This window comes from Cibotium barometz, chromosome 36, assembly GCF_041138505.1.
Source record: "Cibotium barometz isolate CiBa-2024 chromosome 36, ASM4113850v1, whole genome shotgun sequence".
Taxonomy (NCBI): domain Eukaryota; kingdom Viridiplantae; phylum Streptophyta; class Polypodiopsida; order Cyatheales; family Cibotiaceae; genus Cibotium; species Cibotium barometz.
The window spans coordinates 45,330,133-45,354,913 of NC_141081.1; the positions used below are offsets into that span (position 1 = coordinate 45,330,133).

General features: G+C 44.7%; 1 protein-coding gene across 3 annotated transcripts in view; it reads left to right on the forward strand.

The window, feature by feature from the left end:
• LOC147617940 (synaptotagmin-4-like) overlaps positions 1-24,781 on the forward strand; it is a 65,497-nt gene that overhangs the window by 2,874 nt on the left and 37,842 nt on the right. For 2 of the 3 annotated variants that reach the window (XM_086776206.1, XM_086776204.1), the window contains exons 2-8: positions 8,506-8,616; positions 8,692-8,742; positions 8,968-9,088; positions 9,284-9,411; positions 9,522-9,623; positions 9,736-9,810; positions 9,920-9,999. In XM_086776206.1, the coding sequence (XP_086632332.1) occupies positions 8,506-8,616; positions 8,692-8,742; positions 8,968-9,088; positions 9,284-9,411; positions 9,522-9,623; positions 9,736-9,810; positions 9,920-9,999 (668 nt within the window). The remainder of the gene's footprint in view (positions 1-8,505; positions 8,617-8,691; positions 8,743-8,967; positions 9,089-9,283; positions 9,412-9,521; positions 9,624-9,735; positions 9,811-9,919; positions 10,000-24,781) is intronic. The other variant, XM_086776205.1, reaches the window with a different exon arrangement.

The following is a 24,781-nucleotide window of genomic DNA, read 5'->3' on the forward strand; positions in this document are numbered from 1 at the left end:
TATATACAGCTCCTGTACTGGACTTTATCATATACATACATATACATATACATATATATATATGTATATATATGTATATATACAGCTCCTGTACTGGACTTTATCATATACATAATGTATATGATAAAGTCCAGTACAGGAGCTGTATATATACATATATATACATATATGTATATGTATATGTATAATGTATATGATAAAGTCCAGTACAGGAGCTGTATATATACATATATATACATATATATATATGTATATGTATATGTATATATATATATGTATATGATAAAGTCCAGTACAGGAGCTCTATGTGAGACTCCGAAGGAGTAGAGAGGGCTGCTGTCCCAAAAAAGCTCTCCACCATTGTCGGAACGCAAAGCCTTCAGTGTTTTGCCAGTTTGATTCTCAACAAGATCAACAAACTTCTCAAACACTGAGAATGTATCGCTCTTCAAACGAAGAGGATAAACCCACACCTTACGTGTGGCATCATCAATAAAGGACACAAAATATTTTGCCCCTCCCAAAGAAAGCTGAGGCATTTCACATACATCTGTATGCACAAGCTCCAACTGAGCATCTTTCTGTCCAAGAGCTTTCTTGTGGGGGCACTGGAGTTGCGTGCCATATATACAATGCTCACAAAACTGAAAACTTGAAAACTTTAGAGAAGGCAAGTAACCCAAACGAGACAATTGCTGCATTCCCTTGACACTCATGTGTCCCAACCGGCTATGCCACATAGAAATTTCCGGCAGCTCGGTTGCATTTACATTAGCATGGTGACAAACACCTGCATGCATGAAGTAAAGAGTGTCCACCTTAGAGCCTCTGGCAACAACCAGTGAGCCCTTACTAATTTTCCACTTTCCACGACTAAATGTGGTAACATAATCAGCATCATCAAGCTGTCCAGTAGAAAGCAGATTCTTCTTGATCTCAGGCACATGCCTGACATCATGGAGCATAAGCTGTGAGCCATCTGAAAACACAAGCCTCACATCACCTCTGCCAAGAATCTTGCATGCATGGTTATCACCCAAATAAACTACTCCTTCATTGCCAGCAGTATACCTGACAAACAAGTCTCTGCAACCTGTGACATGAAAGGAGGCACCTGAATCAATGATCCATGAGTGCATACCTTGACCACCTGTAAGAAGTGAATGGGCATCAAGTGAAGACGTAAATAGGACCTCATCCTCACTGTCACCTGCATGTGACACATTGATTTCTTCAATCTTGACTCCACTTTTGCCCTTCGGCTTTACATCTTTGGCTTCATCTTTGTCTTTGTCTTTGCCTTTTCCCTTTTCCTTTTGATCATTTTTCCATTTGTAGCATTGCTTTTTGATGTGTCCCTTCTTGCCACAATAATGGCCTTCCAAGTCCTTTTTGGAGCAAGACTTCCTCCTTCCCCGTTCTTGGCTTTTACCCCTTTGCTGGGATCTCCCACGTGCATTCATTGCATTGGACTTTCCAATAGAATTGTTCTTCCTGTTCATCTCTTCTTGAAGAAGAGCACCTTCCACATCTGCATATGACAGCATAGCATTCGAATTGCTAGTGGCTGTCCTTAATGTGTCCCAACTCTCTGGCAAAGTGCATAAGAGAAAAGTGGCTTTGAACTCATCGTCCATTGCCAACTTTTGATTTATAACTTGGCTGACAATACCATTAAACTCATTTAGATGGGCTGCCATAGACGCCCCTTCCTTCATCTGAAGACCTATGAGTTTCTTCAACCAATACACTTTGCTTGAGGCACTTTGCTGGGCATAGAAGTCCTGCAATCTCTGCCACATTCCCCAAGCTGTCTTCTCTTCACGAATGCTGAAAAGTAAAGAGTCTGACACAGACAACATGATAGTAGATCTTGCCAGCTCATCCATATCTTCCCACTCTTCAGCAGTAAGAGAAGCGGGCTTTACACCCCTTTCTTTGATAGGCTTGTGCTGCTTCTTCTGGAGCAACACATTATAGCACTGGGTTTGCCAAATATCATAGTTATGTGAGCCTTCAAGCTTCTTGATGTGAAGCAATGAAGAGCTCTCACCTGTGGTTGCCATAGCAATATGCAACCTGTCAATGCCTGACTCCCTGCAAAATGTGCAAACACTGCACCAAAAGCACACAAAGTGCTCACAGTTGTTCTCCCAAGCTTTATCTCCCACTGCGGAAGCAAGAATGCAACTTTTCTCCCACTGTATGTGATGAAATCACCAAAATCTGGTTGCTGCAGATTTAGGACAGCACCTTAAATGTGCTCTGTTGTCGTTCCAAAGTACTGTACAGCAGTACTAAGTGCTCACCAATAATGTACCAAACCTGTACCGGCAAGTACAGCAGCTGAAATTGAACCTTTTCCTCACTCAAATCAGTGTACAGCCATGCCAAAACTTGCACAAAGCTGTGCCAAATCTGTACCAGCAGGTACAGTAGCAATAAATGCTCTCTTGGCTGTCCAAATGAGTGAAAATCAGACTTTTACAGTCCCGAACACTGCATACAACAGTCCCGAACAGAAATTGGGCAAAAGCCCCTTGACTGCAAGCTGATTTCTGAGGATTCAAGGCATAAAAGTCTTGCCTGCTGCTTTGCCAAGCTTAACAAGCATAAAATCTTGAAAAGACCCTTGATTTAAGATCAATTGCTCATCATACATGGTACATTGACGCACATGAAGGCATCCAGAGTTTTCGAAATGCTTCCCCCTGGCCACATATACATCCAATACATGAAAGCCCCTTGATTTACAGGCACATTGAGTGCTTGACAGGCATCAACACATTGCCCAAAGCATCAACTGCGAGTGCCTGCATGCAAATCAACTTAATCGGTACAAAAGCCCCTTGATTTGCACTGCAATTTGCTGCAATTTTGCCCGAATGTGCGATTTCTCACATAATACAGCATGTATGAATGCTTAATTGCACAAATACATCAAAAGCCCCAAATTTTGACATCCAATTTCCTGCAAATTGATCCTGATTGTGACCAATGTCACCCAATTTTGCCAATTTTGCTCAAAATTGAGCAATTGGGCACTTGTACCTGCTCAATTGATTGAATTGATAAGAAATTCCCAAAATTGAAGGCAAATACCTCTTAATTTTTTGAATTTCTCTGATCTGCAGGCTGAATTTCTTTGTGTTGATGCTGTTGCAGAAAGGGGGGGGCTTCTTGCTGATGTTGCTGAATCGGGAGTTGCTTGTGTTGATGCTTATGCGCCTGCAGCTGTACGGATGGCTGGGCTGCGTAGCTCTCCTCAGCAGGCAGCGTGTAGGCTGCGTAGCTCTCCTCAGCAGGCAGCGTGTGGGCTGCGTAGCTCTCCTCGTGGGCAACACAGTAGACGGCGGGTTTTTGTTACACCTTGGCCAGCACTATGGGCGCCGTGCTGGAGCTTTCGCACACAACTGGATGTGGCGTCGTGCTGGAGCTTTCGCGCACAACTCGTCACCGGCGCTAGGTGATGAGGAGCGAAGGGCCAGCGCTACACGTCGCCACGAATGGATGCACGAAAATCTCGCCCAGCGGTTACACGCCTGCGAGTGATTCAACGCCTACCACCTTCTCTTTCCGCCCACGTGCTGTGCGCTGCGATGGTTGCTGCTGCTGCTGTAGGCGCTTGGCTGCTTAGCGCTGACACGCCTTTCGCCTAAGTGGCCAGCGCTTCTACACGCTTCCTCACGTTCAACACAGACAGCACACGCCTTGCTTTGCTACCTAAGCCAGGAGAGAAATCAGCGCCTGCACCTTCTTCTCCTCTACAGCAAATTCGACACCACCATTGTTGAAAGTTGAGGCTCTGATACCAGTTGAATGGGAGAGAGTATTAGGATTAGAGTTCATGTGTGGGAGACATACATAGAGAAACAAGGGAGAGAGAGTTGTGGGGATAAGTCAACTCATGGAGATGAGTGTGTGACTCCCCTATCACACATGTATATTGCACTAGACACATAGTGCACTTAGTACATTAAAAGTACTAAGTGTACTATGTACTATAACTTATGGGCTTGTACACACTATAAGGGTGGGCATAGTGCCTTTACCCCAACAGTTGTACCAAGCATGTGTCCATTCCTGTACCTTCTGCCTGCATGTGACCTATCTCCTGGAGAAACCCAAAAACATGTTTCCCCGAGAAACCTATGACCTGTTTCCACATGAAACCCTTAGGCCTGTTTCCCTTTTGAAACTTCTGTCCTGTTTCCATACAGAACCATTCATGGCACCATTCAACAACAGTGCCAACAACGGCATACATCTAGTTACCTATTCCCTCATGAAACATCTGGAAACATAGAGATGCCCATAACTGTAGGTCCCTCTGTTCCTTTCTAGCAGGAAGAAAACAATCTGCTCCATGAGCACGTAGCCATGCGAGCTTGCATCACTCCCATGTGAAGAAACACTTTCAATTGACCTGTACTTGCAGCCGGAAACCCAAGTACATAGCTGAATTTGCAGCCAAACAAAAACAGCCCATAAACAGTCCTCAAACTGATCTCAAAACAGTCCCGAGCATTGCTCATGTTCATAGCCACATGCACTGCTACGAAACATTCCATAAACCCTTTCCAAAACAGTCCCGAACCAAAGCAAAGAGAAGCTGAAAGTTCCATCAGTTGAACGCCATCGACATGATGTCTATGTTCATGAAAAACCAGCCCCTCCTTTCTGCAAAAACACGGCGTCCTCCAAAAAGCACACACCTGGCTGCCTGTGTGTCTAGAGAAACCAACCTGTAAGTTGCAGCGTGACTCGTGCAATAGAGCATGAGTTTCAGCCCTCTACGCCTGCAGTCGAGCCCACCTTCTGTTCTGCAACCCAACAGTCGCCAGATAGAGAGGGCACGTGTGCTACCAATCCACTCCATCTCCTGTCCTGCAGCCCAACAGTCGCTAGACAGAGAGAGAGAGAACATGTGCTACCTGCAGCCGTACTTGCTCGCCTGTTTTTCCACCAGAGACAGAAGCATGTATCTGCTGCCCGACTAGCCTGTCAGCCTTTCCACACATCCAGTTGCAGCCGACTCTCACAGGAGAAAATTCCCCGCATGTTGTACAGCCCCTGCCCGATTGCCTGCTCACACAAGAGCAAGAGAAAGAAAAGAGGCGTGTAAGGGCAGTCTTGTATGCAGCCAAACACCAGAACTTCAGCGCTGGCCGCCTGTGTACCAGATGAGCAGCCCTCCTGACTGGAAAAGCACACCATCCTCAAAAGATAGGCGCCTCCCCCTTTTCTGCCCTCCAGCCCCTCTTTTTTCCAAAAAAGACACACGAGGCCCCAATAATAGCATAAGGGCCACGTTTTCTTTCATGAAGGGCATTAAAATATTTTTTAAAGGTTTTTAAAACCTTTTGAGTTAAAGTCTCTTTGCCCCCTTCACACTTGGGATTGTCCACACATGGGCTTCCTTTTTAACTCAAATCTGATGCCATTCACACTGTCCACCATGTCCCCGTGCACACCTGCATACTGTCCAGAGAAAAACACAGGGTCGTGACAGACAACAACCCTTCTTGGTGTTTCTCCAACAACATCATCATTTATGGCAACATTTCCCAGGTGTGATCAACCATAAACCTTGTTGTTTTCATCATTAAAAAAAATAATGCAAAATACAGCACAAACAATAGCCATCATCATACGGGTACTACACACTTCAGGTGTGCAAATCGAGATGTATGGTTTACATAGAAATGAAAACCCCCTCTGCTCCTTCTTCATCGGCAAAAACCAATCCTAGTGCTCTCGGTTCCTGTTGATCTTCCTACCTATACAGGATGGTCTATAACAATCAACTCCATTATGCATAGTATGGACTAGATACTACAACATCCCCACTAACGACATCAGTGCCCAATAGTGGGTGTAGAACTCTGTATCAAGATATGCTCTCACACACGCACTCCACACACACACACACACACACACACACACACACAAGAGCATATATTCACACAGAGCCCTTCGTACTGAGTTTTTGCCAAACCTCCGGAGATGCAGGGCAGACTCAGCCATAATGAAGCCTAGCACTAAGGGAAGTAGCAAATAGAAAGAATTAGTACATCAATTAAGGTACCTTTACACAATCGTTGCATTTCCGTTGTCACTCGAAACAGCCGCTCTAGAAACGGTCGATCCGTTCCCACAACAGCAACGCCCGTTCCAACGAGAACACCACATCAGCAGCCGTTCCAGCGTTCCTTGTGCATAGGAAACACGGTTCCGCCATTCAAGACCACTTGGAACGGTGTTTCTTGCTACTATGCTATGTTCAGCCCCATAGGGGTGACCGTGTCCCTTCTACATGACTTATGCTAGCTAATGAATGAATGAACTGCTGAATATCACTTGATTTTTGCTGAATACGATGAGATGCTTATATATATGCCGAGGACTGGTCAGCCAGCTTGAATGCAGCCGGCCGGTTCTTGGACAAATAAATCTCCTGCTTTCACGTGAGACATTCACATCCCCAAACTTTACGTGGGACATTCACGTCTGCTGTTTCATGGTCCACTTCGATGAAAGACCACGATCCAAAATGCACTGGGTAGGTACTATCCTGAGATAACCAAAAAATAGCTTGTTGCATTTTACGACCAGAGCCCATTGCAGCCATGACCTCAGCTATGTAGTCCCATTGAACTGTATTGAAAGCTTTTGCTACATCCACTTGCATAACAAGGATGTCCTGGTAAGTATATTTGGCATATTCCATCGCCAGATATGCATTAGCAATATTATCCATAATTTGTCTTCAGGAGACAAAACCTTATTGTTGTGGATGAAAACCATGACAAAGCAGTCCGCCAACACGATTTGCAAGCATTTTAGTTGCCAATTTGTAGGTAATTGGCATTAACGTGATTAGTCTCCAATCATTAAAGGATTCTCCCAATGCTTTTTTAGGTACCAAAGTCACAAGGCCTTCTTTCGAGAATGTAGGCATACGTCCTGTCTCCCATGCAACATTAATCATGGTCAAGATCTGAAATTTAAGGTCATCCCATAAGGCAACAAAGAATTCGACCGTTAGACCATCCCAACCAAAGTCCCATGCCATATAATGCATGTGTCAACTCTTCCTCAGTGAAGGGCAGATCATATCTTGAAGCATATTCATTGTCAACAATGGGATGCACAGAATTTAAGAAAAAATTTCGAGCATCATGAACATCAGAACCCACAGCAGATGAACTCTGAAATATATGCTGATAATGGTTGACACATTCAGTTGCAAGCTCCATTTTTGTGGATGTCCATGTGCCATCAAATTTCATGCATAGTAGGTCACAGGGCTGTGATTTGATGTCTTCATTCTTAGCCACATCTTGTACTTGAATTTCAGTTGTATTACTTCTTTCTTGTACATAATACAGAGCATTATTTTTGGACTCTTGTGTGTGCTGAATGTGTGATTTTGCCGCACTCTGGAAAACCCTAGCATATAGGCACAAGTGTTCTACAGACACAAAGTGGTCTCCTAGTCTTTGGGACTTGGGTGAGATCCAATTGGAGTTTTGTAGCTGGTGTGCATGGCACCCATGTTAATGCCGTACAGCTGACAACAACTGCAGTCTTAGTGGGGAGAATGTGATGCACCTACATAGGGGAATCCATGTCAGGCAGCCCCCGTGGGACAGACTGCCCTGGGCACCGGACAGGCTGGGTGCCAAGAGCAAGGCCAAGTGTGCGCATCTGGAAGCGAGAATCAGTAGGCAACAACCAGTGATTGAAGGGGGAACAATGTTCTTCGTCAACTTGGGTTATCCTTATGCTCGTTGATCATTCTGTATTTTCCAGACAGCATTGTACATTCTTCAATGGATAATTGAGCTTGATATGGATTTACCAGGATTTGAGTAGATACTTGTGTGCATGTTTTTGTTTGCTTAGCACTCTCACAACACCAGTAGGTCACTTGGGCTACACGGCCGACAACACGACATACCCTGGATTTAGCACCTCTGGAATCAGTGTGGGACTTATGGGGAATAGAGAAAGTAATTACTTAAAGACATATTAGCTGCAGCATACTGCATTGTGAACATCTTTTTCCTCTGACGTGGTTAGGCTATGCCATGGAAAGAGAATATCAATAGGAGCATAATGCTTTCTTTGGTGAATGCCTGTGAAGGATTGTCTCTCTGTCAAATGCCTGGATATTGAGTAGTAATGACAGCATATCAGCAAGCGCATATTGCATACTATGATTTTATTACATGTCTATGGTCAATATACAGCCTAATGCGGATGGATTAGTTGTATAAGCCATAGTGGAGGTGATATTAGCCTTGGGGAGAGTGAAGCAAGGATGTAATACTGCACAGTGCATATGTGAGCAAATTGTGCCATTGGAAGTTGAAGCCAAGGCAACAGGGATGCAACCAATCCACTCCTCTAAGCTACATCCCAGGTGATGTAAGAGCTCATTTTGGTGGACAAGTGAGATTGTGAAGAGTATGACCCATAGTGTGTGTTGTGTTGATGCAGAGTGTTAATCTTGCTCAATTATCATTGGCTGACATGCTCGCCCTGCGAAGGCTTCTGCCCAATCATGATAAGGCTCTGAGCTGGCTACCAGACCCTTCAGATGCAGAGATGGTAGGTTGAAATGCATGTGATTGCATTTCTTTTGTCAAGGCATGTGGGACTTATTTGAGCGTTCATGCTTTGAAGGTGAGGTGGATCAATGTGGGACTGGAAAAGGCATGGCCGTTTTTCAAAGAGGCAAGTGTTTTCTGGCTTAAGATTACTCAACCTCTATGTACAACCACTTGAGCTTCCCTCATGAAAGTGCTGGTTTTATTAGTAAAATCTTGACCCCACTTATTCTTAATTTCAGCCCATGTTTTCCCATTCAAGTTATCTTTTTGAGCACAGAAGCAGATGAAATTTGGTTTCGTGTGTGATTTCCAATGCCATCATTGCAAGAGCATGTGCCCTCTTCTGCAGGCATCTTCTGCTATCATAAAGGTACAGCTGCAGGCTGTGTTCAATAAGTACAGATCCGGAGCTATTCAGGAACTCTCGATTGGGAAAATCAACTTGGGGAATAGTTGTCCTTACGTACAGGGTAATGGACGGAAGGTTTTATGTATGCTCTTTGTCCATTTCTAGTATTTTCAATGGGATGTGACCCATGCTTCTGGAAACTTCTTCAATGAAGTATTATATGCTTCCTTAGGCTGTGTTTCAGTATCGTGGATGGAAAATGCTATTGAAGCATTGATTTGACTAGTGTAGCATGTTTGGTTTTTGTTTTTGGTAGGATTAAAGGCTTTACACAATGATGAAGACGACAGAACTTGTCTGGAGATTCAAGTAGATTGGAGACAAAATGAGGACCAAGAGATGGTGCTGCATGTGTCAACATCCGGACCTGAATATGTAGTTCAGGTTGTGAACATTTGTGTCAATTAGTTAACTCTGGCATAGCTCTTTTTAAGCCATGTACATTTAAAGTAGAGGATCTTATGAAAACAAGTTTGCCTTACATCCACATGCAGATCAAGCATTTTGTGATGTATGCTGTGATGAAGTTGACTTTTACACCTTTAAAAGAGGAGCTCCCATGTTTTGCGGCTGTAGTTTTCTCCATCATAGAGCCTGTAAGGCCTTTTCGTCAAAGATTCATTTTTAAATTGATCTTTGAATTGCTTATATATATTTTGGGAAACATGGACTCACTATTGGAATGGTCTTGGTGGAGATGATAAGCAGCCATTGGTAGACTTTCAAACCAGATGTATCAGTGGTGATGTCAAAAAAATGCCAGAAATGCAGAAGGCAGTGGATGTGAGTATTTTATAAATGTGAATATTGTATACCTAAATCTTTTCTACACAACTATCAGTGTGCTATTTCGTATCTGTGAAAGCTTTTAGTTGCCTATTGACGTGTGCAGAGCATCTTATTAGCATCTCTTATGGACCTTCTAGTTTGGCCAAGCCGTGTTGTTGTACCCTTCATACCAGGAGATTACAGGTAATTTAGGTGTCTATTTCTGGCCTTGTGCTTTATTTTTAATTGGATTACATGCCACCAATTGTAAATGGACCACCACTCTCACTCTGATCACAACATGCAGTCTAGCCCCTTCTGAGAGATTGCATTGATCAAGTTTGTAATGGTTGCTAAGGGAATAAGATCTTCTGGCTATTTGCAAGCAAGACAGGGATATATGCAGTCTAGGCCCTTCTGAGAGATTACATTGATTGAGTTGGGAATGGTTGCTAACCTTGCTTGATACAGTCACACAAGGGGTTTGAGGAAGGAAAAAGGCTTGCTTTGTTGGCAATGTTGCATGAATAACATTGCAATACACAGCATCTTTGATAATGTTAACTGTTGTCAAATATGCTTACGAATTCCATAATGTGTCATGGAGCATGGTCCAAGCATCTTGATCTTGAGCATGGTTCAAGCATCTTGAACGCATCGGCTGTAGTTTTGAGTGTTGAATTCTATAATGCCTCATGGAGTATGTTCCAGCATCTTGATGTTGAAGGGCGTTACTGTAGTTTTGAGTCTCGAATCTACATCTATCTAGGTATTGATTGAAGGAATATATGTGAAGTTGCTCAGGCCCCGCAGGATTGCTTCAAAGCATTAATGTGAGGTGTCTAGTTTCCCAACAATTGAAGGGCGCTTCATAAAGTAATCTACCCTGAATGTTTTAAAGGTAACAGACAATGACAGCAGTAGACTTGCACAATCATCCATGGCAACTGGTATCTTATCTACTAAATTCATTTTGCTGATGTAGAACGAACCTTAACAGATTCTCAACAAATACAAATGATAGGTCAAGGCAAGACACATCACAACTCAAACGACAGTTGATAGAGAGTGCTTTCCCCCCCCCCCCCCCCTTGTGCTACTTGGCCGCTTCTTATGCTGGTCGGCAGCCGGTTGTATATTTGTGTGTAGAGCATTTCGTTCATATACTTCACCATTATATATGCAATAGGTTAGGTATTAGGTGTGTTTTGAGTGAGCTTTGCAAGTCTTATATCTGTTCTCTCTCAAAACTAGAGTGCAAACGGCTTCAGAGACTGGGTCTGCTGGAGATTTAACTTTCTGTTGAGAAAAGGAGGAGGAGTTTTTTGCTCTCAGAGATTGTGGGCTGCTTATCTCTGATGTCTTAGACTGAGTTGCATCACATTTGCAGTTTCTAGCCTAGAGCTGCCAATCTTCACTTCTTAGGAGCTATTGGTCATATTTCGTTTTGCTTCCGGTTAAAATAGGTATGTTTTATGGTGCGCCTGCTCAAGACACCTGGTTAGGCATTTGCTGTGCTTGGAGCAGCTGTTGGGGATCTCCTTGTAGCAGCAGGGTAGGATCCTCCCCCCCTTAACCCCCAAAAAAACCACCTGCAGGACCTCTTCAGTGACCCCCCACCCCCCCCAGGACCTCTTGATGACCCCCCCACTTTAGCGACTCTGCTCACCTATCCATCTTCAGAAACTCTTCCTTGCCCCCACCCGAGCCTTTTTCTCCCTCACTAGCCTCACCAGTTCACCAGTCAACCTGCCTCCTTCGCCACCCTTCTAAACCAGTTGAATGGGAGAGAATTAAGAGTTAGGGTTTCATGTGAGAGACAAACACACAGAGAAAGAAGGGAGAGAGAGAGAGAGAGAGAGAGAGTTGTGGGGATAAGTCAACTCATGAGAATGAGTGTGTGACTCCCCTATCACACATGTATATTGCACTAGTACACATAGTGCACTTAGTACATTAAAAGTACTAAGTGTACTATGTACTATAACTTATGGACTTGTACACACTACAAGGGTGGGCATAATGCCTTTACCCCAACAACCTCCCACTTAAAGGCAAAGTGCCCTTAAATGAAGGAAAAGAAAAATCAGCATGTACATGATAATATACAAGGCCATATCAAGGCTGAAACTGGCCTCATCCAATGCCCATCAAGTGTCTGCAACGAGCAAACCGCTCCGGAGGCAAACTCTTTGTCAACAAATCAGCCGGGTTGTCATCCGTATGAATCTTAACAAGCTGAATTTGCTTGTTTTCTATCACCTGTCTGATGAAGTGATACTTCACATCCACATGCTTCGTCTTTGAATGAAAAACAGGGTTCTTTGCCAACTGGATGGCACTCTGACTGTCACAATGCAACAATGGAATATCCCCTGTATAACCCAAATCAACCACTAACCGAGATTGCCATAATGCCTCCTTGCAAGCCTCTGTGGCTGCAATATACTCGGCCTCTGTAGTAGATAAGGCAGTGCACTTCTGCATCCTGGATATCCATGACATAGCACCTCCTGTGAATGTAAACACATAACCGGTAGTAGACTTCCGGTTATCTGGATGACCGGCATAATCCGAATCCGTGTAACCATGCACTAATGCATCCTGTTTGCCAAAGCAAATGCACATATCCTGTGTGCCCTTCAGGTATCTCATGACACCTTTCACTGCTTCCCAATGCTTCTTGCCAGGGTTGGCCATGTATCTAGAAACCACTCCCACTGCAAATGCAATGTCCGGCCTAGTAGCAACCATGGCATACATGAGACTGCCACAAGCTGAAGCATACGGAATCTTGGCCATATCAGCCCTGCCACTATCTGACTGTGGGCTGTCCATAGCACTGAGTTTCACATATGGAGGCAAAGGAGTACTAGTCTTCTTCCCCCCGTCCATATTGAACCTCTGCAAAACTTTGCCAATATATTCCTTCTGAGACAAATACAACACATGCTGATTTCTGTCCCGAAGTATCCGCATACCCAAAATGTGATTTGCATCACCCAAATCCTTCATATCAAAGGTTTGATGCAGCCTCTTCTTCAAGGCATCCATCTCTTTACGAGATTTCCCGGCAATCAACATATCATCAACATACAAGATGAGGATCAATAGACTGCCATCTAAAGCTTTCTTGGTGTATAAGCAATGATCTATGTCACTTCTCCTGAAATCCTGGGATTTCATGAATGTATCAAATTTATGATACCATTCCCTTGGTGCCTGTTTGAGCCCATAAAGACTCTTTTTCAGCTTGCATACAAGCTTCTTCTTTCCATTTACTGCATAACCCTCTGGCTGTTGCATATATATCTCCTCATGGAGATCACCGTGAAGAAAAGCTCTCTTCACATCCATCTGAATCAAGTCCAGATCATCATGAGGAACCAAGGCTAATACAGCTCTAAGTGTGGTCATTTTGACCACTGGAGAGAAGATCTCATCAAAGTCCACACCATATTCCTGCTTGAAGCCCTTAGTCACTAACCTGGCTTTGTATCTTGGCTTTGCATCTGGTGCAACTTTGAGCCTGTAAACCCACTTGCAAGGCAAAACCTTCTTGCCTGTAGGCAAATGCACCAACTTCCATGTTCCATTTTTGTGCAGAGAATCCATCTCTGACTTCATGGCACGCTCCCAAAGAGCCATGTCTGCCCTCTGTAAAGCCTCCTTATAACATGAGGGCTCCCCACAGTCAGTGAGCATCAAGTAGTCAACCCCTGGAACAAACCTATCAGGGGCTCTGGAGGGTCTTGTGGACCTGTGTACCCAATGACCATCATTTGCAGGTTGCTGTCCAGCCTGCATATCACCTATTGGTGGCTCCTGTTCCATGCCATAAGGCTGAAATATCATGCCCGGTATCTCCTCTAATTGTGGCATATCCATAGGGATATCTTCTGCCATCTCTGGCTGTCCATTTGGACCATTTTCAGCACCATTTAAGGGTTGGTTTTGCTGCTGTAATGGCTGATTTACAGCCCTTTGTTGTTGTCCAAGATGTCCATCATCATCAAAGATGACTTTGCCAGGCTCCTGTTGCCTTGTAGGCTCCTTATAGATGCATGTTTCATCAAAAATGACATCATTGCTGCGTATAATCTTTCTATTCACGGGATCCCAAAGTCTATACCCCATTTCACCTCTGTCACCATATCCTAGGAATATGCATTTGTAAGACTTAGGATCAAGTTTGGTGCACATTTCCTTGCGTATGTGCACGTACGCAACGCAACCAAACACTCTCAAGTGCTTGTATGACGGAGGCTTCCCTGTCCAACTTCCTCTGGCACTTTCCCACCAAGCCTCGTGTTAGGTGACCTGTTTATAAGATGAACAACTGTCATAACAGCTTCAGCCCAAAAACCATGAGGTAATGCAGCATGTGACAACATAGAACGGACCTTCTCCTGAATGGTCCTGTTCATCCTCTCTGCTGTCCCATTTTGTGGAGGATCATAAGGAGTAGAGAGCTCCCTCTTGATGCCTTTAGCATCACAAAAGTTTTGAAACTGTTTGGACATGTACTCTCCACCATTGTCGGAACGCAAAGCCTTCAGTGTTTTGCCAGTTTGATTCTCAACAAGATCAACAAACTTCTCAAACACTGAGAATGTATCACTCTTCAAACGAAGAGGATAAATCCACACCTTACGTGTGGCATCATCAATAAAGGACACAAAATATTTTGCCCCTTCCAAAGAAAGCTGAGGCATCTCACATACATCTCTATGCACAAGCTCTAACTGAGCATCTTTCTGTCCAAGAGCTTTCTTGTGGGGGCACTGGAGTTGCGTGCCATATATACAATGCTCACAAAACTGAAAACTTGAGAACTTTAGAGAAGGCAAGTAACCAAAACGAGACAATTGCTCCATTCCTTTGACACTCATGTGTCCCAACCGGCTATGCCACATAGAAATTTCCGGCAGCTCGGTTGCATTTACATTAGCATGGTGACAAACACCTGCATGCATGAAGTAAAGAGTGTCCACCTTAGAGCCTCTGGCAACAACCAGTGAGTCCTTACTAATCTTCCACTTTCCACGACCAAATGTGGTAACATAATCAGCATCATCAAGCTGTCCAGTAGAAAGCAGGTTCTTCTTGAGCTTAGGCACATGCCTGACATCATGGAGCATAAGCTGTGAGCCACGTGAAAATACAAGCCTCACATCACCTCTGCCAAGAATCTTGCATGCATGGTTGTCACCCAAATAAACTACTCCTTCATTGCCAGCAGTATACCTGACAAACAAGTCTCTGCAACCTGTGACATGAAAGGAGGCACTTGAATCAATGATCCATGAGTGCATACCATGACCATCTCCTGTAAGAAGTGAATGGGCATCAAGTGAAGACGTGAATAGGACCTCATCCTCACTGTCACCTGCATGTGACACATTGATTTCTTCAATCTTGACTCCACTTTTGCCCTTTGGCTTTACATCTTTGGCTTCATCTTTGTCTTTGTCTTTGCCTTTTCCCTTTTCCTTTTGATCATTTTTCCATTTGTAGCATTGCTTTTTGATGTGTCCCTTCTTGCCACAATAATGGCATTCCAAGTCCTTTTTGGAGCGGGACTTGCTCCTTCCCCGTTCTTGGCTTTTACCCCTTTGCTGGGATCTCCCACGTGCATTCATTGCATTGGACTTTCCAACAGAGTTGTTTTTCCTGTTCATCTCCTCTTGAAGGAGAGCACCCTCAACATCTGCATATGACAGCATAGCATTCGAATTGCTAGTAGCTGTCCTGAATGTGTCCCAACTCTCTGGCAAAGTGCATAAGAGAAAAGTGGCTTTGAACTCATCGTCCATTGCCAACTTTTGATTGATGACCTGGCTGACAATACCATTAAACTCATTTAGATGGGCTGTCATAGACGCCCCTTCCTTCATTTGAAGACCTATGAGTTTCTTCAACCAATACACTTTGCTTGAGGCACTTTGCTGGGCATACAAGTCCTGCAATCTTTGCCACATTCCCCAAGCTGTCTTCTCTTCACGAATGCTGAAAAGTAAAGAGTCTGACACAGACAACATGATAGTAGATCTTGCCAGCTCATCCATATCTTCCCACTCTTCAGTAGTAAGAGAAGCGGACATTACATCCCGTTCTTTGATGGGCTTGTGCTGCTTCTTCTGGAGCAACACATTATAGCACTGGGTTTGCCAAATGTCATAATTATGTGAGCCTTCAAGCTTCTTGATGTGAAGCAATGAAGAGCTCTCACCTGTGGTTGCCATAGTAATATGCAACCTGTCAATGCCTGACTCCCTGCAAAATGTGCAAACACTGCACCAAAAGCACACAAAGTGCTCACAGTTGTTCTCCCAAAGTTTATCTCCCACTGCGGAAGCACGAATGCAACTCTACTCCCACTGTATGTGATGAAATCACCAAAATCTGGTTGCTGCAGATTTAGGACAGCACCTTAAATGTGCTCTGTTCCCCTTCCAAAGTACTGAACAACAGTACTAAGTGCTCACCAATGATGTACCAAACCTGTCCCGGCAAGTACAGCAGCTGAAAATGAACCTTTTCCTCACTCAAATCAATGTACAGCCATGCCAAAACTTGCACAAAGTTGTAACAAATCTGTACCAGCAAGTACAGCAGCAATAAATGCTCTCCTGGCTGTCCAAATGAGTGAAAATCAGACTTTTACAGTCCCATTCACTGCATACATCAGTCCCGAACAGAAATTGGGCAAAAGCCCCTTGACTGCAAGCTGATTTCTGAGGATAAAAGGCATAAAAGTCTTGCCTACTGCTTTGCCAAGCTTAACAAGCATAAAATCTTGAAAAGCCCCTTGATTTAAGATCAATTTCTGATCATACATGGTACATTAACCGACATGAAGGCATCCAGAGTCTTCACAGTGCTTCCCCCTGGCCACATACACATCCAGTACATAAAAGCCCCTTGATTTACAGGCACATTGAGTGCTTGACAGGCATCAACACATTGCCCAAAGCATCAAATGCGAGTGCCTGCATGCAAATCAATCCAATCGGCACAAAAGCCCTTTGATCTGCACTTCAATTTCTGCAATTTAGGCCCGAATGTGAGATTGCTCACATCATACAGCATGTATGAATGCCCAATTGCACAAATACATCAAAAGCCCCAAATTTTGACATCCAATTTCCTGCAAATTTATCCTGATTGTGACCAATGTCACCCAATTTTGCCAATTTCGCTCAAAATTTGAGCAATTTGGCACCTGTACCTGCTCAATTGATAATTGTACCTACTCAATTGCAAATCCCAAAAAAAAATTCAAGCATGTACCTCGTAATTTCTGATTTTTTGTTGCAAAAAAAGGGGGTGATGATGCTGTTGCTGTATTAGTGCAGAAGACGTCGGGTTATGGGCTCTGTAAAAAAAATGCTGTGAGATTGCAGACCTCCTCTACGCCCAGCTCCTCGGCTGCATCCAGTATTGCAGGGCAGCGTGTAGGCGGCCTCTCTCACCCCACCAGGCAGCGGCGACGTGTAGGCGGCCAGGTAAAGCTGCCTCACCAGGCAGCGATGGCCGATAAACAGTGGATCTCTGTATCGCCTCTTCTTCGCTCGCTTGCCTTCCCTTCGCGCTACCCTGTAGCCCGCGTAAGTTGAGTTACGCTATCGAGTCGGCGTAAGGCGATGGGCTGAGCGCCGCCCGCTAGTAATTTGGGAGACGAGTTGCGCTATCGAGGCAGCCACGACCGCTACCACACTCACTGCGACCCACGTCTCAACGCCTCCCAGTCGCTTGAGCTCGCCTCACCACGTTGCTGCTGCGCTGCTGTAGATAAAGCGATGCAGCTCTGCCCGTCAACACCTAGTCGACTTGCTAACGTTGACTCCTTGCGCTTCTACTCCAGGCTATCGGCTCTGCCTGCATACGCACATCTGCCCTGTACTTTGCTCACGCCAAAGTCCAGCGCTGCGCATACCAATGCTCACACGCACAGGCTATCGGCCTTCAGCCATGCTTGCTTGGACACACACCTGCAAGCTACTTGCCTGTGCCAAACCATGCTGTCTCAAGACCATACACAGTGCTCTGATACCAGTTGAATGGGAGAGAATTAAGAGTTAGGGTTTCATGTGAGAGACAAACACACAGAGAAAGAAGGGAGAGAGAGAGAGAGAGAGAGTTGTGGGGATAAGTCAACTCATGAGAATGAGTGTGTGACTCCCCTATCACACATGTATATTGCACTAGTACACATAGTGCACTTAGTACATTAAAAGTACTAAGTGTACTATGTACTATAACTTATGGACTTGTACACACTACAAGGGTGGGCATAATGCCTTTACCCCAACACCAGGCACCCCTCTTACCAGCGCTACTCTGATTAGTGAAGACTAGCATAGAGGTCTCCCATCTTTGCTCTTGCTCTAGAGACTCTTGTAGCCCACCTAGGGTGGTGGGACTCCTTGCGGACCATTCGTTCCTTCGATGCTTGCCCATCCAGGCGCTCTCCCATGCTAGTAAAGCGCCCCCTCCACGTGTGTGGTTCTCTAGTATACCATGCGTTGCTGTGTGCCATCCCTTAGGATCTTGGGGCTGTCGTCACATGCACTCTGCACTGTAGTGCATGGTGACAAGATGGCTTCTCCAGTGCAACATTGTACAGTAGTAGAACCCTTTAGGATTTGATATTTGTTGTACGCCACGACCCCATTGTAATCCTCAGTCTAGGATATGTCAGGCACGAGCTACGTAGGTCATTCCTCAGCCTTAGAAAGTCAGTTAGTCAGTCAAAGTCCCTTAACCCACTTAGAGAGAATCAAATGCTTTGTTTTTGTGTTTAACCTTCTTCACTATTATTTCTTTCTCAAATCTCTCAATTTGTAAGTTCATATTTTTTTTTGACCTTATGAAGGTATATATATTCATGCATATAGATGCCATAGAAGCCTTAGAGTTTGCATCAGGACATGTGTGCATTTTTGCATAGCATTCATCCCATATGCATTTAGGCCATCTAGACCATTGCAGAAGCCTCAGAATATTATCTAGTATTTTTTCCATATTTTAGAGTATTTATTTAGCATTTTTCCAGCATTCAATACCATCATTACTCTATTTATTTCATGTAGCAAGTCGTGTAGCATTTTATGCCATAGTCAACCAGCATTAGTAAATAGCTGACCAGCCCTTAGACTCCATATAAATAGCATCATTCATTCATAACTCAAGCATCTCAGCAATCAACAATAGGCTCATCAAGGATTCAGCCTAGAGCCAGTGGATCACATCACTTCTTCAGCGTTTGGAGCAAGCGTTTCATCCTACAGCCCTAGAGGCATCATCGCTTGAGCATTCAGTCATCCATCAGCAAAACGTAGCAGCATACACCATTCAGCCCTCATAGAACATAGTGTTTTCAGCAGACAAATAGTTTTCAGCATTCCTATCATCATCGTTTTGCTACAGCCATCTGGTGAAGGTAAAACGCATGCATTCATTCATTTTCAGCTTTCATACACAGCCTAGAAACAGTCCCAAACAGCCCATATCTTAGCCTTAGATTTGGAGCCTTCCTAAATTCCATTGGGAAGACTGCATAGGCTTGAGATCGGTCATCATTGGTGTTTCTACAGCCGTTTACAGCTCAGCCTGACTTGGTCTTTTAGAGATCAGGTGTTTGGCTTATCTATAGTCCAAAGTCAGTCGAAAGTCATTCTCTTCAAAGATAATAAAAGCAAATACTCCTAGCAATAGGAGGGGGCCCTTCAGTGGGTAATGTGGGACCCAATCCGGTGTGCAGTTCTATCTCTCTCTCTCTCTCTCTCTCTCTCTCTCTCTCTCTCTCTCTAAATCTCTTTAAAGTATGAAGTACTAAACGTGGATTGCTAAAGACTTACAAAACTCAAGATAAAGAAGGCGGTGTGAAACTTGTGTGACAGGATCCTTAATTACGCATACTTCCGCTGCAGGTTGAATTGGTATCAGAGCTTGGATCAGAACCTCCTAGTAGGTTCCCCTATTGTCTTTCCAAGACTTTAGAGGGCGAGCTAGAAAAGCAGTTATTTGAGCTCTTTCGAGCCGGATTTGTTCGGCCATCTTCCTCATCATTTGCTGCATCCATCCTATTTGTCCAAAAGAAGGACACGTTTGCACGTCTTTGTGTAGACTACAGGGCATTAAACAAACTCACCATTAAGAATAAGTTTCCTATGCCAAGGATTGAGTACAATTTGGAGCGTTCGGACGATGCAAAATTTTTCACTAAGATCGACGTCAAGAGTGGTTACCAACAGGTCCGCATTTTTGAAGCTGACATTCCAAAAATAGCTTTTCAAACAGAGTGTGGTCACTACGAGTTCGTAGTCATGCCTTTTGGGCTTACCAATGCATAAAATGATGTCCAAGATTTTTGCAGTCCTCATCGGTAAGTGTGTTTTCATTTTTCTTGATGACATACATTCGTTGCCACCAGCAACTCCTAATGGGGTCAAGCGTGTTAGTGGGAAATTCAGCATGTGGTAGAGAGCAAAACAAAAATATACACTCTGCCTCGGTTTTGTTAGTAGGAGATACCTAGGATAAGGATTTAGAAGTTTACCAGAGAGGGAAGTAAACACAGGATATGTTTCTGAGGTGGAGGACCCGGAGGTTTCTTGTCCTTCGCTTGAACTGGGTGGAGGTTGGAAAGGTTTAACAATTTTCATAAACTCTTGGAGTTCCGGGATTTGTTTTGGGGCTATATTTGGATATTCGATATGGGCACGAATCAAAATTATAAAGCACATTAGTTAGCATAGTCTTCTCAACCACTGCGGAGCAGCATGAGAAAGATGGAGAGAAAGTCTTGCAACTTTTGTGAGATAATGGGCTCTACTTTAAAGTCTATCTTCGGCGTTACCAAGGTTCAATACTTGGACGATATGATCAGTTCCGATGGGATTCGATTGGACCCCTCAAAGGTTCAAGAGATCTTGGATTGGGACATTCCTCAGACCGCCCAAGAGATCCGTTCTTTCGTAGGGCTTTGCCAAGCCTACAGCACTGATGCTCACCAGTTTTCCAATCTTGCAGCACCTCTCATCGACATGCTCGAGGGGGTGAAGACTCGTAGACAAAAAGTCACAGTCACAGGCAAGGCGCTTGATGCATTCCATGCACTCCAGAAAGCTGCCTAAGAAGCGCCTCTATTGAAGTTACCATCTTGGGATGAGCCTTTTGAGGTCATTACCGATGCCAGCAATGTAGCCATAGGTGCAGTTCTCCAATAAGACAATAGATCCGTGGTCTACTACAGTCAAAAGTTGGATATCCCCGAAAAGAATTATTTGGTTTATGACAAAGCTTTTGGGTGTGATCACAATGCTCAAATATTGGAAGCATTTTCTTTATGGATAGGTTTTGACAGTCAGAATAGACCACCAAGCACTTAAGTGGCTTCAAACATGCTAGGTGCCCAGTGGAGTGATCCGCAAGCCAGATGGTGTTAGATCTTGCAACAATTTGGAGAAATGATCGAGTACATCCTTGGTAAGCAGGCGCTCTAAGTCGAAAGGCTAGCATCCAGGCCATGCAGGAGTCTTACCATTCTCGAAATCATTGGGAAAGACATAGATAGCATGAAAGACCAGTATGTTGACTCGAGTTTTGGTACTATATGTGGTGGTGGACCGCTTGACAAAAGTGGCACATTTTATTCCTTCCAAGGTCAAAATTTCAGCATCTGTTGTTACAAAATAGTTTGTGGATCATGCCCTCATATCTGAGCCTGGCCATTACTCAGTATAGAACGGTTGGTTGTTCTACAAGAACTGTCTTTGTTGATAGAATGTGCAGCGGAAGAAGGGAAAGTGGAAACACAGGAGAGAGAGTGAGAGAGAAGATGGAGAGGAAAAGGATAGGCAAAAGGGAGCCAAGAGAGCTCCAAGATCAGGGTTGGGAAAGCAAGCCCAAGCAGGCCAAAAACGCAGCCTGTGTAACATGCGGAAGCTCTGGGGGTCTTCTTTCAGCCCTAAACACTCTTGGAAACAATGCTGATGCAAAACGCAGATATGGAGAGAGAGTAGAGAGAGAGAGAGAGAGATGTGCTAGAAATTCAGTATATTGATATGGTACAAAAAAGGGTACTTTGCTACAGCCCTAGGTTGTCTTCATAAAAGGTGGTAAACACCCAAAATCTGGTCCTACTATAGGACCCTAGGGACCCAATCCTTAAAGGATTGAATGAGTCCAACTATGAGCTACCTTGCCTATTTATAGCTCCTTTATTTCCTTGGAGAATTGGCCGACTGCTGGTCGGCCAGCAGTCTTGGCCTTATATCCATAATATCCAGTGCCGCCCTCTGGTTAGTTCAGCCGCCTCTTGTTTTGGTCCAGCCGCCCACCTTCTGTAAGCAGCCGACAAACCTTCCTGGTTCAGCCGACAGCGCATCATTCCTTGTCCTGGCTCCAAGTCCAAGCTACTACCTCATCTGCACCCTGATGCTCCTAACGTCTGGTTCATATTCTTTATCTGGCTGCCTCTTCTGGATCAGCACCTGAGAATGTCCATGGCATCTTTCATGCACATGACATCCCCCTCTACTAAACTTGATGACGGGATTCCAAACTGTTCTTGGATGACTGTCATCATCCCAATCTTTTCCCGAAGTCCCTCTATCATCCATCCATCCCTGGCAACCCTTTTCTCTGAAAGCCTGGCCCGGTCTCCAAACCACTTTGTCACAGACTAAGATCTATGCATCTGATTCCATCTAGTCCACAATCCTACACTGACTCTGAACACTGTCTTGGTCTTCATTCCTGAGAAATGAGTCTGGCACTCTCAGATCACCCCTTGGAGAGGATAATCCTTTCTTGGGACCGTTGCCCGAGAACCTATCTGGCTCACAGGACTGCCATCCCCTCTGGCTTTGTGGAACACCACCAACAAACCTCCTGGGAGCTCTTCCCGATTTTGTGTTCCTTGCCTTGGACTTCGTATCCGTGTTCTTTCCTGTACCTTGGACCTGTACACCATCATATGGGACTGAATCAGTGTTTAGCTTTGCTGAGCCTGATGCTCTGATACCAATGTAACACGCGGAAGCTCTGGGGGTCTTCTTTCAGCCCTAAACACTGCTGGAAACATGTTGATGCAAAACGCAGATATGGAGAGAGAGTAGAGAGAGAGAGATGTGTTGGAAATTCAGTTTATTGATATGGTACAAAAAGGGTACTTTGCTACAGCCCTAGGTTGTCTTCATAAAAGGTGGTAAACACCCAAAATCTGGTCCTACTATAGGACCCTAGGGACCCAATCCCTAAAGGATTGAATGAGTCCAACTATGAGCTACCTTGCCTATTTATAGCTCCTTTATTTCCTTGGAGAACTAGCCGATTGCTGGTCGGCCAGCAGTCTTGGCCTTATATCCATAATATCCAGCGCCGCCCTCTGGTTGGCCAGCCGCCTCTGTTTTGGTCCAGCCGCCCACCTTCTGTAAGCAGAGCCCTTCCTGGTTCAGCCGACAGCGCATCATTCCTTGTCCTGGCTCCAAGTCCAAGCTACTACCTCATCTGCACCCTGATGCTCCTAACGTCTGGTTCATATTCTTTATCTAGCTGCCTCTTCTGGATCCGCACTTGAGAATGTCCATGGCATCTTTCATGCACATGACAGCCTGTTTGGGACAGCTATGTTGTTGGCTAGATTGAGTCACTAGTAGGCAGTGATGCTTGGCTGGAAAGAGGACGACTGAGAAATCTCCTCTTGTCTTTCAATATCAGGATCCTGAAGGAGATTGTTTGATATCGTGTAGGAATGCACTGTACTTCTAAGGGACACATTGTACTTCTAAGGATCATTCAAGGTAAGGACAATATGGGCATGGTGGGAGGTGGTGCCAGCAAGAATGATGATCGATCCATCTGAGACTTGAGTCACTTGCCAACTCAATGCGGATCTATCGTGGTGAGGCTAGGGGAGGGGCCAGGTCTTCTGTGGCGTCTCAAGCATGTTAAAATTTCAATCTACAATCTACTAGGCTGCCTGAGAAAGGCCTTTGCTAATCTGGATCCAATAGATAGTCCTATCCTGGTAGAATAAACGTCGAGAATGGCCACACATTATCACCAACGCCTTTTAAAAACTCTACCCAACCGATGAACTCTTCAAGAGATGATGTGCATGTGTCAGAAAAATAATTTACGAATGTAGTTGTTGTTGCAATAGCCTAATTGCACCTCTGTTCTTGGTATGGTGGAAAAGTGGTTGTAATCGCAATGTAATCTAGAGTGCTTAGCACACTGTTTGAGTCTTGCTGCCATAAATTCCCAATGTGTAGTTGCAAATGAGATTTATCAGTGGGCAAGACTGTCACGTGCATCCCGCACTTGGATGCCACGTAGACATTTCTGTACAGAAGGTGCAGGACCTGGGATGGTGAACTGGTCCCATGTGAGCCCAGTCCGGGACGAGCTAGCCAGGGATCCGTCTCAGTCGTCCGAGGTCAGGTGTGCATTGTCTTGCACATGAGTCTAAGGTCAGGTGTTCACTGTCCTGCACATGAAACAGTGCCAGTCCGCGCTGTGAGTCTCCCTCTGGAAAGATGTCAGTGATTCTGTGTATCTGGTATGGTACCGGATGCCAGATCACTGAGTAGTTAGTGTTTAGGACAAGGGGCCAGCCCATAGGGCTACCCCAGATCTTAGTGTGGGCATGGGAATGGTGTGGAACCACCCCCATGAGGGCCAGGAAGGCTCAGGCTGAACCCACCAGCCATGAAGGGGCTGTAGGACAGCCCTAGGGCAAGCTAAAGACAAATTTCAAGAGAAAACAGCCTTTGCATGGCTGTAGGGCAGGTATGGGGCAGCCCATACAGGCTGCCCAGCCCTCTTGAGGTTTGCAAAGGCTCTGTCCAGCCAATCAGAAGCAGGCACATCATGTCCAGTCTTCTAAGGAAAAAAAGCAGCATTTTATGTGAATATTTTCAGCATTTTATGCTGAATTTCCAGTCGTGGGAGCATTTATTGCTGGCCGACTGCA